Source organism: Eptatretus burgeri, chromosome 10, assembly GCF_056783735.1.
Source record: "Eptatretus burgeri isolate ZD-2024b chromosome 10, Ebu_testis_v1, whole genome shotgun sequence".
Lineage (NCBI taxonomy): Eukaryota > Metazoa > Chordata > Myxini > Myxiniformes > Myxinidae > Eptatretus > Eptatretus burgeri.
In genome coordinates this window covers 62110169-62126100 of record NC_140970.1, presented here as the reverse complement: position 1 = coordinate 62126100, position 15932 = coordinate 62110169, and the positions used below count along the sequence as shown (strand labels likewise).

At 43.4% G+C, this 15932-nt stretch overlaps 1 protein-coding gene across 10 annotated transcripts in view; it reads left to right on the top strand.

Annotated features, from left to right (window-relative positions):
- LOC147018701 (arf-GAP with Rho-GAP domain, ANK repeat and PH domain-containing protein 1-like) overlaps positions 1-15932 on the top strand; it is a 171062-nt gene that overhangs the window by 123113 nt on the left and 32017 nt on the right. For all 10 annotated transcript variants that reach the window (XM_085898650.1, XM_085898648.1, XM_085898644.1 and 7 more), the window contains 3 exons: positions 194-403; positions 4722-4827; positions 10040-10187. In XM_085898650.1, the coding sequence (XP_085754776.1) occupies positions 194-403; positions 4722-4827; positions 10040-10187 (464 nt within the window). The remainder of the gene's footprint in view (positions 1-193; positions 404-4721; positions 4828-10039; positions 10188-15932) is intronic.

The window sequence follows — 15932 nt, the reverse complement described above, 5'->3', positions numbered from 1 at the left end:
TTTAATGATCAAATCACATATGCTGTGTTACTGTCTCCTAACATCCATGGACCTCATGGATAAGAATGTTGGGGTCTTCTCATATCATTGTACTGTTTGTGATGTACAGTGTTAAAAAGCTCCTCTATGCACCTTAAAACTTCTTATTTTTATTTGTTTGTTCAAGATTGTATTTGTTACTCGTGTATGGCAGGTATTACATCTGAAGGGATATATCGAAAGTGCGGGAGGAACTCTCATGTACATGTTCTCCTGGAGGCGATGCGCAGTGATGCCCGTGCTGTGTGGCTCAGGGAGGGTGAGCACCCTGTTGATGATGTCGCAAATGTCTTGAAACGCTTCTTGAGGGAGCTCTCAGATGGATTGTTCAAGTCCAACCACTTGGCATGGATTCGAATTGCAGGTCAGTAATGGACCACTCCAATTTCATCAAATTATAATCAAGCTATAGTTCACATAATTTTCTGGTTGTTACATAACTGGTGTATGCCATTGACGGTGAAAATAGATGGGCATACCAGGCTTGAAAGGCTTTTATCGTCAGGTCAAGAATCAAACCCAAACTACACAACTTTGTGCGACATGAAATATAAAATGCACACTGCCTGTTAATAAACAGTGTAGAAAATATAAATGTGAAATGAAGGAAGGTATGGAAGAGTGTGAGGGAAATTGACGATATATGTGACCTTGACCTTTGACCTATTGACGTAAAACAGCTTCTAACTTGTGGCTACCTCTACCAGGTAGTTAAATTCCGTGAACATCGGAATAAAATTGCAACCTGTAGATGATTGACACACATACAGACAGACAGACAGACTGACAAACAAAAGGAATGAAAAAATCCCTCATAGAGCGACACTTGGCAAGACAGAACAAAGCAGAACAACACTCGGTAGAGTGCATCACTCCACCAGGCTGAACAGTTTACGTTTTGTATCCCACTGATGGGCTGAATATGACCCAAAATCGAATCGGCTTGTTCTTGTCACCTAACCAACTCATCCACCCAGTTTTGTTATAACTCATCCACAACTTTTTGAGATATCATGATATATACATAATTTTTGGCACAATCCTTCAATTTTAGAAATTAGCCCAATGTTGGCCTTTTGACCTCAAAAAAGAATTTGTGGTTGAATTCAGTGACCTGATATACAAATTCTGTTCAAATTTCAAGTCAATCGGATGAAAATTGACAATTTTAGAAATTTCGGTTTCTGTTGACCTCAAAAATAGTTGATTGTTGAATTCAGTGAACATATATTTAAATCCTGTTCAAATTTCAATTCAATCCAATGAAAATTGACAAGTTTAGAAATTTGGCCTATGTTGACCTCGCGTCGATCATCAATCGACCATCAAAGGGATGGTACCGACAATCTCCGAAAGTTTCAGAATGATTGGCTGAGTGGTTTGGGCTGTAGGTGAGTGGACAGCCAAAGAAACAAACTCATGGAACAGAATTTATTTTTATTTTTTTGTGCCAAGTAACAAAAGCGAGAATTGCTTTGCAATACATGCCACCTACTGATGTGATACTTTCTAAGTCCAAAAAGGGCATAGCTGCAAAAAAGAATTGACAAAACACCTTGAAACTCGAACTTGTTCTGTAACTTATCATAATAAAGCCATGTACCAAGTTTCAGTTGAATATGTCGAAGGGTATGGGGGGAAAAAAGTCTGAAAAACCACAGGTGGGACGGATGGACGGATGCAGAGCAAACCTATAGTCCCCTCCGGTGAAACCAATAGGGGACTAATAACAGACCAGACCAACCAATATACTTGAGAATCTTCGATATCACAATTAACAAACATTTAAACTTCCTGAGGTCTTTTATGCTGAGTCTTAACTGAGACATCCATTATGTGTGGAATTCATACTGTTGTGGATCCAGGGTTCGAGTTTTGCCATGACGGGAAGCACTCGAGTTTCTCTCGAACCCCCTGTCCTGAGGCTGCTGGGCACGAATAACTTCATGCTGCTTAGCAACCACGAGCGCCGATTGGTATTGCTACTTTAACACTACGTTGCGTGATACCTTACGTGTGGACAGCTGCTTCAAAGGGGTCTCGTGCCCTCGATGCGTACTCTAATTACTCACTGGATCAGGTGCTGCTGCGGAGCTGCGAGTATGCACTGGCTAACAAGAGCAAATCAAGTGGGACAGAACTTCCTGGCTTGCACAATGGGCAGACTATGCTGGTCCAATGGAGGAAAAGACACGACAAACTGGGTACATCTATAACAAGCAGGTTTATTTATAATTAAGGTAAGGTGAGCTATGGTGAGGTCCATAAGGTGAGGCATGTGGAACAATCGTCAAAGGTTGTATTCCAAAAGCAATATGTACAGCAGGGAAAATTAAGGATTGGTGAGGTGCGGCAAAAGAAAATATAGTTATATACAAAAGAGAAGACACAGGGCAGAGCTAAACCAATACTAAACTTCTACAATCTTTATTATGCTAACAAGACAGGGACCATCAGACACATGCCCAAGGGAATTAGAAAACAAAGAAAGAGAGAGAAAGTACAAGGTATTTGTGACCTCTCTATGTACCTAGCATGGCTGACAGGCCCACGCTTCCCAGTCGCTTAGGAGGGGGATGAGGGAGGAAAACTGAAAGTGTCTAAGGTGTGTGATTGGAGGAGGTATGATTAAGATAGACTTAACATGAGTGTAAAGAGGTCTATACATGTAAATGTTTATCTGCTAAGGTGGTGCTTGTCTGGTGTCTGCTCTCCATTCCGTTCCACCACTCCACGACTCCAGGAACAAGAATGGGCGGGCCAGATGTGAGAGAAAAGTGGGCAGGCCAGACGAGAGAATGGTGGAGAAGAGGGTGGACCAGTTCAGAGAGTGCAGTGGGCAAGAGAAGAAGGCGGACCAGATCAGAGCCCTCCTTTATAATTTTCCAGTGTGGGCGGTGCTTGAGAGAGGAGCAGGCAGAGCGATGGGTGTTTCCCCATGCCCTCATTGGCACGTGAACTCGAACCACTGTGTTGGCCCTACCCCAGTGAGGATTCGACATCGGAAATGCCCCCAGTTGCTCTGCATGGAGTTTAACAGGTTTAACATGGAGCGAGGTACCTGATCATGTGCCCTATCCATGAGCATATCTCCAAATTCCCACTGGTCTCAAAAGGTGGTACTGGCCATCAGTAGCAGCAGTGAGCGTAGTGAGGAGCTATGGCATTGTGGTTGAGATGTCATGGTTGTGGCATTCATAGGGGTGGTGTATCGGTGAGCTATGGTGAGGTGGTAGAGGCATCATGTTGATTGTGGTGGCGAGTTTGTGATGGAGGCAGTTGTGTTCGAGACTGTGGCATCAATGGCGATTGGAGGCGAGTTTGAGAGGAACTATTTAATTCATTACCTGTTAAATTGTAAGTGGAGCCGTTTGCACATCACGAAGGCCATTCAAAAACATCATGTGAACAAGAGTTTAACCAGAGTCGGTGCAGTAATGGTTCGAGCGTGCTCTCTGAGTCTGAGAGGTCGGCAGTTTGAACCCCATTCGAGTCACAACCAAGACTTTTAATGTGGCACGTGCGGCTTCCTCGCTTGATGCTGATCATTTAAAAGGATATAGCACGGGCCAATCATGGACTGGCGATTCAGCAAAGCATAATGGTCAATTCCATGTCTCTTACGACATCAATAGTATTTCGGCACGTTGGGATGCCTGATCGAGTCAGCGTGAGTCAGTTGGTTTGGTGGAGTTGTCAATTCGAATGAGAAGTACACATCATCTATTAATTTAATTTTAAACTCTGCAGAATGAAAAACTCATCAAGTTATGTCAGTACTGCTGAAATTCCCTTGGTAAAACCTTGGGCTGGTTTTTAACATTATATGGTCATACCCTGACAAACATCAGGTAAATGTATTCATCACTCTGCAATGATCATGTACGACTTGCACACGTGAATTTCCCAGGTGCTTGTGGCCGGATTTTCCTTTAAGGAAATGCCTTCGTGTGGTTTTGTATGGAAATGAATGTATTTATTGTACTTGGCCTTGACATATGGCGGTCATTGTGCGGGGGGCACGGTGTGAGAGGTAAATGGTATGATGTGAGTGTCGTGAAGCTCAGTGTGACTGTTATGGGATCTGTGAGTGTTGCAGGACTCGGATTGAGTGTCAGCACGAGGGGTGCAGGCCTCAACACGTACAAAAACTGAATGATGAGAAGCTCCCCATAATGATGTTATTGCATCTAAGGAAGTGCTCCAAATGTTCTTATTTATGTGTCTAAGATCCATTTCTAGACTGGCTTCCAGGTGCAAACAAACACTGGACAAAGCACTGTAAGAAGTGTCCTGAACGGTGGAGAGCTTCTCATAACGGCTGAATTAGCTTTGTTGTTCAATTATTCACGTTTTTCATTAAATTGTAAACCGTCAAAATGCTCCACTTTCCATGGCTGTAATTGAGACCAAAAACACAAACCTGTCTGAACTTTCTTTTGATCTCTGAATTTGTGGACATCATGTAGTGCTATGAACAATTGAGACATGGCATGCATGACCGAGGACAAGGAAATATTGTCGCCAAAATGATAATGACAATAATGCATGCTGATGATCATGATGATACAATACAACACGAATGGAAATTATTATCATTGAGACTTCACCTTGACTGCCTATAAAAAGCACAAACATCAGATGAACTCTTCAGCTTCCTCAACTTGTTCTTCTTTCTCCAGGTATAGAGGATGTAGAAGAAAAGCTTGCGCAATACAAGGTTCTGATAAAGGAGCTTCCCACGGTGAATCGTGCCACCGTCACGTGCCTCATGGATCATCTTTACTGGTTGGTTCCTGCGCCTGTGTACCTACGATCATGTTATTTGAGGATGGGGGGGGGAGGGGTAGAGGTGGGGAGGTCAATTAATTTCATGCAAATTAAATCTTCCTCATCATTTCCACAGTGAGTTGAAACTGCATCACTTAAGATGGATGTTCAGACTCACAATAATATGGATATTCCATGATGGAGTCGTCTTTTGCTGTCTAACTGACGAGGAAACTTTACTTTGTACACAGGTCTGATTTCTGGATCCCTCACTTTATATTTTATCTTTAAAACTTTACTTTACATTAAAAACAAAGGTTTTCATGAAAGACCTATTTCATGCTGGATGTTAACTCACAAATTAACACAAGTTGATGTTAATTCAAGGAGTTGTTCTCAGCCTGACTCTCAATGCATTCCATCCATTCCATCCACTGGGAGCATACTCTATGCAGAGCACTAGGTGCTACCTAAGCAGTCTCTTTGGTTATTGGGTACAATCCTGGACAGGTCACCACTCCGACACAGGATACCAGCAAGCTGGCACTCATTTTGCCGACCTCAGAAGGATGACAGACAGAGTCAACCCCACCTGGTATTAATTCAACAGCCAAGGGGGATTTGAACTCAGGATCCTCGGATCCAAAGCCCACCACCCCAACCATTAAGCCAACACCAGGCATTCAATACGATCAGGATGAATAAGCTCGGTTTATTGTTGAAAATTTGATCGCACGTTCAAGTGGAATTTGTGGCTTTATGGTTTATTAATGGAGATAAAAAAAATTGTTTGACTTTTTAATGTTCAAAAATTTGATGCGTGCACATTCTTGAAATCCTTTCGAGGCACCGTGAATCTGACTGTCCCATGTACTCGCAGTTGCGGAATTATTGATGCTGAATATCCATCCCACAATTTATTTCCAAAATAGGAGGCTGGTGTGGGCCAGTATCCAGTCAGATTTGAAATTCCTGCCTTGGTTGTAGTCTCCGTCGGCCTCGTCCTGCCACGGAGTGGTGACGTGCAGGTGTAAATACTCGGTGATGGAAACTTTCACCACCTGTCATGGAAAGCATGCAGACCCCAGAATCTAGAATAAGTTTTAGTTTCTCAGAAGCTGAACAACATTTTCTCAAACAGGTTTATTTTTCCTTTCCCATCGGTTGGAAAGTATGCCCTCAATTGTTGCTTTCATTTTGTTGGTGGTTATTTGTTTTGGGTTGGTAGGTTAGCATAGAGGTATGCACACACCCCTCTGAGCTGTCTAGCCTGGGTTCAAAAATCCTGATTTAGCTGTAAACTATCATCCTGGTGTCTCGCAGGCAGGGGGAGGCATCAATGTGTGTGTGTGTGCTGTCCCTCAGATAGACTTTGAACTGGGTGTCCCGTCTGCCAACATTAACTGATGGACGTTAAATGTCCCACACTCTTATGGTGTGAGTCCCACACCCCGTGAAGAGTATGTGAGTTGTCGCTGGCACCCTGAACAAATTACAAATTCCAGCATACTCATTCGAGTACAATGTGTTAGAGTTGTGATCCGTCCAGGATTGTAATACTTAAGCAAGAAACTGCTTCAGGAGAACCAGTGTTGCTACTCTTAAAAAAAATTTTTCTCCAAGATGAGCACCTAAAATTTTTTCAAGATTTTCCAATTACACATCCCTTCTTAACTCATCAGCTCTGGGTCCACAAGTTTGTAAACCCTGACACAAGTCCCAAACAAGATACTCAGCCAAAGGTTTTCTCCCATATCCAAACAGGCCATGAAATCTCGAATATCTTCTCGTGAAGCAGATAGGACAGCTGGCTTAATTTCCCATCAGATGTATGGTGTGCTTAAAAATGTATTGTACTCTGCTGCTCCCTCACTGGATGACAGGTTTAGTGGGATGCAATTCTGTCGAGGTATCAAACTGAAACAGTTCACAAGTGATCATGCTTCAAAATGATCAAATTCCTGAAAGTGTTGATCGGTAAACCCTGCACAAGAAACTCGATAGCTACATCTGTGTGCGTTGAGTGATTACACAGACTTGCTGCATTCCACTTTCTAACCTTAGCTGGCTGCTTTGGGCCAATGCTTTGCACACGCACTGTAGAATTATTTTGCATCTGAGATGAATCTCAAGCCGAATGTGCTTTAAGTGTGTATTTAATACAATGGTGTTATATCATCTCCTCCATTGGACTGCTGTCTGGTTTGGCTTTGATTTTCGTGGGGAAACAATAAAAGTCCAACCGGAAAATGCCGTCCTGATGCTTTGTCCGACTGGCACACCTTGTAAAGTCACGCGAGTAAGTTAGGATGGCCGTCCTTTGTGCTCAAACTGGTTTTGCAGACATTTAAGATCCCAGTGTATCCTCTGCATTGAGAATGTGCTTTTTGACTACGACCCCAAATTGATAACATCCTCCTGGTTTGCAACGACACCCATCGAGCTGTTGATACTACGCTACGGTCTTTGCTCCATTTTGAGAAAATGTACGTTCGGAAGAGAGTGTTTCTCTTATTTTAACGATTTCTCTTCGATCCATTTACAGTGAGTTAAAGTTTGGTCTTTTGGAAGAGATAGCATCTCATTGTTGTTTCAGTAGAAACACCCTTCTTCTTCTGCTACAGTATTATGGACACACAATCCCCATGAGGGGAGGGAGGAAAGAGGAGGGAGCAAGGTTGGAGTATAGCATAATTGCTATTGACTCTGATGCTCTCCTGCACTTGTGGACAGCTAACCCTCCACGGATACGAAACCATCTCCATCACCACATACAATGAATGGCTCCATGCTGTCTCTCCCTCCCAGGCAAAAATAGCATTCCTTTCCTGTAGTGCTTCTCTCAACGCTACTGTAGTTTGACCTGCTACCAACTATAGTATACGAGAGTACAACTCTCGTGTACTATAGTTCTGACTGAAGCATTTTTGCCTGCGCTACACAGGCTTCCATCTCTCTAAGATGCACTTAACAGGCTTCTGTCCGTAAGAGATAGAAGCCTGTTGGTGCAACACACACACACACACACACACACACACACACACACACGAATAAATGCTGAAAATGTAGTGGTAACCCTAGAGCTGTTCCTGTATAACGCGAAGAGAGGGACTCTGCTGCATCCATGGCCAGTTGAAAACTTACAAAGAAAACCACAATTCCTTTGTTATTTTTACTGGGTATCTTATTATAGGTTTCTCGGGTGTGATGACACCTTCCTCCAGTCTTTTGGAAATATTTCAGTATCCAATATCTTTGCTGTGCACATTTTCACGACTATATTATTGATGGACTCCAATTCTGTGAAGCATTACTCTTCTGATGGCACACACGCAAGGGGGTTTCCTGTTTCCCATGAACATACATTTCTCTGATCTGATTTCTCCGTTTTGAAAGACCACTTTAGCTTGATGGGGATTGCATTGCAGTTACAGTCCAGGGAATGTTATTACTGAGTGCTTACCTCTGCACTCACCCCACACAAGGAATTAACCCATAGTGCTAGCCTGAAGGCTGACCACTGATGCAACAGGATCTTAAAGTCACATTGCAGCCAACCTACTAGTCTCCTCTGAGGGGTTATGTGCTTTACAATATCGTGCCTCTTGTGGGAGATGAGCCACAACAACACTGTATTTGTAATTTTAACCCCCTACAAACCCAAACCAGATTGTGAATGCTCACATATCAGAGGTTCATGAGATCATTGGTGCAGTTCATTGAAGTATTTACCTCTGTGAGTTAGTGGCAAACGCAAAACTCAGCAGTTGGTCAAAATAATTTTGGCCTGGCTTAAACAACTGCTCCACCACCACCTCCTGAGTGTGAGTGGCATTTGAAAAAGTATCTGTGGCAGCCCTTGATGGACAAACATTGAGGAATACATTGTTTATTGACCATTTATTGACCAAAATTAGGCTCCTCCATCACAATAACATGCCATTGACTTTTCAAGGATGCCAATATTTTTGGCCACGACTGTATATAAAACCAGAGAGTTGGTGTCAAAGCCACCCAACGCTCGCCTGTTTATACAATTATCGTTTTAAAAAAAACTAGTCTAATAATATTTTTTATAAAGCATTGCAGGGAAGTCTGATCCAAATAATTTTAAAGCAATATATGTATTTGTATATTGTAATCAGTAAAAAATAGTGTGGTAGATAAAAACATTAGAAAGGAAATAACTTGCACCAAAAACTTTAACATTTTCACGCTCACACTGACGCTCACGCCCATGCTCACGCTCACGCTCATACCGGGGGTATCGCTAAAGCTCCCTGTTCTTCGAACAGGCGAGCTAAAAAATGATGCATTTCGATCAAAATTACTGAAGGCTCCTTCATCACAATAACAAGTCTGCACACAAGGCCCATGCTTATTTTACCTAGTAAATGTGGGTTTATGGAAACCATTCCACCACCATTCGTGACTATGGACTCATGCAGCTGGTCTACTCACTCACTGTACAGCATGACCCTGGTGCCCAGAGACTATTCTGTTTCAACTTTTGAAGTACCACCTATGTGGCTGCCAACTCGCTGATGAACTAATCAAAGCAACTGAGATGTAGATGTAGGTGCAGTTTGAAAACTTATAGTTTACCGGTATAGACAGTTCGAAGGACAAAGGGAGCAAGTACATTGAAGCCAAGGGGTACAAAGAAATATGTAAACATTAGCTCATCTTGAGCTATTGTGAGTTTGTCATTCATATTACTTTTTGAACACCTTTTCTTCAACTAAAAAGTGAGGCATTTTACCATTGAGTGGTTTGGTGGTGGAGTGGGTAAAGCCTTGTTGCATTGCCCTCGCTGGTATGGGTTCGACTTCGCTGGTTTGTAAAATTCCTACACCATGTGAACAAATGGCAATATGGCCGTGATTGTTTCTTAGCCACGGGTAAGTTGATGACGTGTTGTGAGTGTTCCCATTGCTCTGACATAGAACAGATGGGAATCTACCACCACAACTTTCTCATCAGAAACTTATGTGTTTGAATGTAACAATGATTTTTTTAAAAATAAAAGGCAAACAAGAAAACTGGAAAAACTTTATTCACAAAGAGGAGGGAAAACTCAGTTTGATCTTGGCATAGTAGAACTGCATCATGCTCGAGTAATCTGATGTTTAATGGTAATATCTCTGATTAACCTTGCATTGGAGCCAAGAACAATATGGTCATTTATTGAGGTCCAAGCTAACATGATGCTGGGATCGGCCTGTGACAGTGTGCAGTATTGCTCACACATCAACCAGATGACGACGAGGAACCTCTCCATCGTGTTTGGCCCGACACTCTTCCAGACGGAGGGACGACAGTCCCAAGAGACGAATGTAGTCGAAGACCTCATCACCAACTACAGGGTCCTTTTCAAGGTAGAAACAACTTTAATTTCTTTATTTTATTAGATGATCCTCACATTTTCCAGCCTGGCATACAATGCGACAATGATGTGCCAAACAGCCTCCTTATTTCCTTGCTTAAGGTGGTAGAGCATCGTGCGACCACTTGTTAGACTCAGTGTAGTCCCATGGCGATTGAGAGCTCTTTGTAGATTAATTTCAATTCTGCATATGGATCATAAATATATAAATGCAATAGGTTTAATTCCCGACACAGCATCAAACTTCAAATGGCATGGACAGTGCAGGTTCCACCCCTCTCCGAGAGAGTCATGCGATGTTCGACGTTTCTTCGACAAAAGCGCCGTTATTTTATGTTTTTACATCAATTTTATTAAGATTGAAAGTTTTTATTTTGACATCGACCTTCTTCATGTGAAAAGAATGCACCATTGGCCCAGGGAATTTGAAACACAAAAACGACAAACAAACAGACTCGCATGTACTATTCAAAACACCTTACTCACTACAGAGACCGGCTTGTTTTAACTGAGGATAAGTACATGAGTTGCCATGTTGTCATGGTTTATACCAAGCAGAATTCAAACATTTATTTTGCAAATTTATTTGTAATATTCGTGATAATACATTTATATAAGCAACTGAAGTTGAAGATTTAAGTTTTAAAAAAATTATTTATTTATTTAAAAAAATTTCAATACATCTAAACATGTTGAGTGTGATGAGCCCTCCCCCAATCCCTATTCGACACAGTCCTACACCAAAGCATCACCTACAACCCAGAGGCATTGGCCTAGCGACTCTGTCAAACAGACAACGATTATATGGTCAACATCAGTTAAACATCAAACGGAGCCACCGATCCGGATTCTGAGCTTATTTGCTCTCATCAGGATGGCACACTGATAAATGTCTAACCAATGATAACCACATTCGTAGTTTAAACATCAGACGCACCTCCTGACTGTTAAGATGAGCATTGCCGTGGATTATGACTCACACAGAGATCGGGGGAGTGTGGAGATTGGTGGAGTGCTCATCACATTCCACATGTTTTGATTTACCCGCCGATCACATCACGTTCCTTCTGGTTGAATGGTTTGCATAAGTGGGAACAATCATCTGGGTGGCAGACAGACAGTTGTTCTTTGCAGATTATGCAGTTTTACCATGTGAGATGTATTTATTTATATAATCGTAGCCACCTGGGTTTAGTTGATTAGGGGAAAGCTGGTGTGGCTCTTCCCTCCGTTCACGGGTGAGAGATGTGGGTGGTTCTTTCATTTTATGTGTACATATATATATATATATATATATATATATATATATATATATATATATATATATATTTTTTTTTTTACGAATACGTGTGTGTGTGTGTGTGTCTCCTCCATAACTCCGAAACCATGAAACTTAGCAGCCTGAAACTTTGTATGCGTACAAAGAAAATGCCAAGGAGGTGCAAGAGTGAAAATTGGGTGTTTGGGTTAATTAAAACACCCATTTTGAAGATTATAATTTACATCCTTATTTCATTATATCCTTCATCAGGCGATCCTCAAGCCACCTCGCTCTCTGGGGTCTTAAGGTGTTTCCTAGGTAATCTCGCTGGGTCTGAAGTCGCCATGTTTTTTGGCCTGCTCAACCTTGCCTTGACTTGGAACAGGCCGCAATGATTTCTTAAGGATAAAATTTTTTTTCTTCACTTTCCTCACTCATCCAGTATTATCGAATGCCTGTTCATCATCACTACAAATCACTCCATACATTGAAATGCTTATAAACACCCGGAGACATTAGCGTCCATTGCTTTCGTTCATTTCCACACATATTATCACCATGAGTATCTCTTATGCTAAGGAGAATTACAAAATTTTAGCTCCAGAATCGAACTTACAACCAGTTCCAACTCCTAGAAAAGTGTTCATTTGACCAATTCGGACAAATTTGACATTTTGAGCATCTCCGGGAGGTTTATGTTTCATATGACAGTCGGTAATTGCAAATTTCATGCCAAGGGAGCCGTTTCTAATCAACCGTTTCGTTGGAGTGCTTAAGGCAGCGCTCTACAATATTCACACTGTCACTGAATACTGTATATAGATCGACTTGAACAAAGTTCAGGGATACTCGCCTGCATTGGCCACGTGTTGTTCCCCGGTGCAGCAGGTGGTGGTTGTCTCACTGGAAATGCGAAATTTTATTTTCCACGACGTTTCCCGTTTTTGATGATGTCATATGAACCGTTACTTTGGCATAGATACATACAGATAAAAACATTAAATGTTTCACTTTTCAAAGTTTCTTCAAACGTTCCGTGCATTGCGTGGTAAAGCCACTTGCCGCATTCTTCAACATTCCACACTGGAGGTAGGAAGGCAAAATAAATTATATGATCACAATGAGAAAAAAATATTTTCAATTATGAACTAAGGAATTGCCACATCATGGCAGGAAAGCCGAGAGGTATGCATGCTCACTCTGTGTAGCCTGGATTTGAATCCCAACCCAGCTCTAAACTGTCCTCCCGGTGTTTGACAGGCCGGGTGATTCATCACTGTGCGTGTTGTTTCTCGGATGGACGATAAACTGGGGCATCATATCTGCTGGAAATCCCGCACCTCTCTCCCTCCCAACCCTACCCCCTCTCTCCTACCCCTCCCTCCTGACCCCTCTCTCTCTCTCTGACCCCTCCCCTCTCCCCCCTCTCTCTCCACTCCTCTATTTCTCTCTCCCAACCCTCCCCCTGGTCCCCCACCCTTCACCCCTGTTGAGGGGACTGTAGCATGTACGAATCAGATTCGGAGCTGAACGGTGGGGTGCAATGGTCGCTGCATGTACGAGCTGTTGGTTTTGAATGCTCCCGCCTCAGGTCACAAAGTGTGTGTGTGCGTGCGTGCGTGTGTGCATACACATATGTGGGAGTTGCTGTTGTTTCCTGCTATCTCCACGTGTGGATGTGGTGCATCAGGAGGTGAAAAAGAGACCTTCCAGGTCTCACAGTGTGTGTGCATGTCATTGATTGGTATGTACATAGGTGGGTTTCAGAATGTGGAATGGAGTCCTCCCATGGCAGACTCAAAGTATCCACTTTCATTTCAGTAAGGGATCACAATTCATGGACCAAGCTGTGAAGTTTTATATTCTCAAAGTTTTGTGCCGAGGGCTCTCTTCAGGAACGGCACTGAGCCACAGTCAGCTTCCAACTGTAGTTCGTTTGTAATATTATTCCCAGGGATGTTTTTTTAGCCCATCTGTAAAGTAGTTCCAGAGAGCTTATGAGATGGCACATCGTCCGTCCGTCCATCCACAAATACTTGCAACTTCTTCTCAGAAACTACACGTACGATTTCAATGAAATTTGACCGCAACCTTCATCACCCGTGATGACATTCAAACAAAAGCTTTCATGGCTCTCGTGGCTTTCATGGCTTTATTTCATTTCCGCATATGAATAACCAAGAAAATCTCTTAAACTTAGCAAAATTACAAAATGTAAGCTCCAGATTTTGAAAGTTTCAGCAGTTCCGACTCCTACAAAATTGTTGATTTGTCCAATGCAGACATAGTTTGGACATTTTGACATTGCTATTGCTTGCCAACCGCTCAATTGGAGTGCTTGCTTGAGTGCTTAAGCTGCTTGCCGAGTGCCTTGCAGTGGATGGCAGCGCAGTTCTTGTCCCGAATGGGATGTACTGTCAGCAGTTGCTGCGAGGTAGAGCGTGCTCTGATTACATGTTTTCGCAACAGCACAGATTAAATTCAACAACAACAACCATGCGGGATTGATCCCTCAACCTCGATCTTCACAGTATAGGGCATCACCCCACGGGGTTGTGTGACCGGTGTAATGTTCCCGAGGATTTGGTTCATGTTTTCTCTCTCTCTCTCTCTCTCTCTCTCTCTCTCTCTCTCTCTCTCTCTCTCTCTCTCTCTCTCTCTCTCTCTCTCTCTCTCTCTCTCTCTCTCTCTCTCTCTCTCTCTTTCTCTCTCTCTCTGTCCTCGGTACAATGAGCCCCAACCGTGTCTACTGCATTCTGTCCGTGTCGTGGGGATCACGTGGTCAGGCCTGCCGGATTTGTTTTGCCATCTGACTCAGAAGCACCCCTGATTCTGTCAAACAGTTTTAAGCTTCATTAAAGAAACGGGGCTAGCAATATAAGCCTCCAGTATCCATATTTGTGGTTTTTTGGTGTGCGGTGTAGATAGAGCGTCACGACTCTGAAATCGCCATTAATCCCCCAAAAGAAAGGAAGAACAACCATTCTGCATCATTCAGAGTGAATCGTTCACTCACTGCAGACGCTTTTGCCATGCCACATTATTCCGAGCGAGTCGTTCATGCTCCGACATTCAGAGAGAGTGCTTTGTGCTCCATCAATCTGAGCTAGTGGCTCGTGCCCCGTCATTCAGAAGGAGTGGTTCCTGCCCCATCATTCAGAGGAAGTGGTTCGTGCTCTGTCATCCTGAACGAGTGGTTTGTGCTCAGATATCCTGAGCGAGCAGTTTGTGCTCCGTCATCCTGAGCGAGCGGTTCCTGCTGCATCGTCCTGAGTGAGCCATTCGTGCTCCGTCATCCTGAGCAAGCGGTTCCTGCTGCATCGTCCTGAGTGAGTCATTCGTGCTCCGTTGTCCTGAGTAAGCGGCTCGTTCTCAATCATCCTGAGCAAGTGGTTCATGCTCCCTCATCCTGATTGTATGGTCCGTGCTCCGTCATCCTGAGTGAGTGGTTCATACTCCTTCATCCTGAGCAAGTGGTTTGTGATGAGCACGATCCTTACTGTATGAGAAATTTCAAGGTGCGTAGGAAGATGTATAATGTCCTCAAATGTTTCAAGGAGGTCTACAAACACAAAATGAAGGCAGCCGCTCAAGTCGGCAGTGTGGAATTCTTTAAAAGAATGCCAAGCGAATCAGTCTCCATTTCATATTCTGAGCCTTCAACCTCAACTGAACAGCTTTCCACACCTGAATATGCCTGCCACAAGCAATATGTACTCTATCCAACCCCAATCATAACAACACTTCTTAAAAGGTAATTCATTTTCATGTTTTTATTTGTTATATACTGCTTTTTTGCCCCTCCTCACTACCCCATCCCTCCTTCCTCCCCTTTGCTTCCTTGCTCCATCACCCCTCTTGACTCCCTCCTGCTTCATTGCTCCCCCACTCCACCTCCCTCCCTCCTGCTTCCTCGCTCCCCCACCACTCCTCGGTCTCCCTACCTCCTCCCTCCTTCACCCTTCCCCCCCCTCTTTTCCTCCACTAACCTTAGTTTCCCTGTCGTCAGGATGGTGGTTATGTCTAGTTGGTCCCTCCCCTCACACTGCCTTAACTTGCCCTCCTCTCATGCTGCCTTCCCTTTCCGCACCCCTCCTCACTCCCCTCTTTGCTCCCCCCTCCTTCCTCGCTTCTCTACCTCACCTCGATATCCCTCCTGCTTCCTCCTCTCTCCCTCCTCTTCCTCCCCTCAACTAACCCTCCCTCCTCTCTCCCTCCTTTCCCCTCCTTCTTACTCCCCCACCCCCCTTAATATCTCCATCAGTAATGCGATGAGTTGTATTTGCAAAAACAATACATGGCCAAAAGTATGCGGACACCCCTTATAATTAGTGGATTCAGCTATTTCAGCCACACACATCGCTGACAGGTGTATAAAATCAAACACACAGCCATGCAATCTCCATAGACAAACATTGGAAGGAGAATGGGCCGAACTGAAGAGCTCAGTGACTCAATGTTTCACCCTCATAGAAT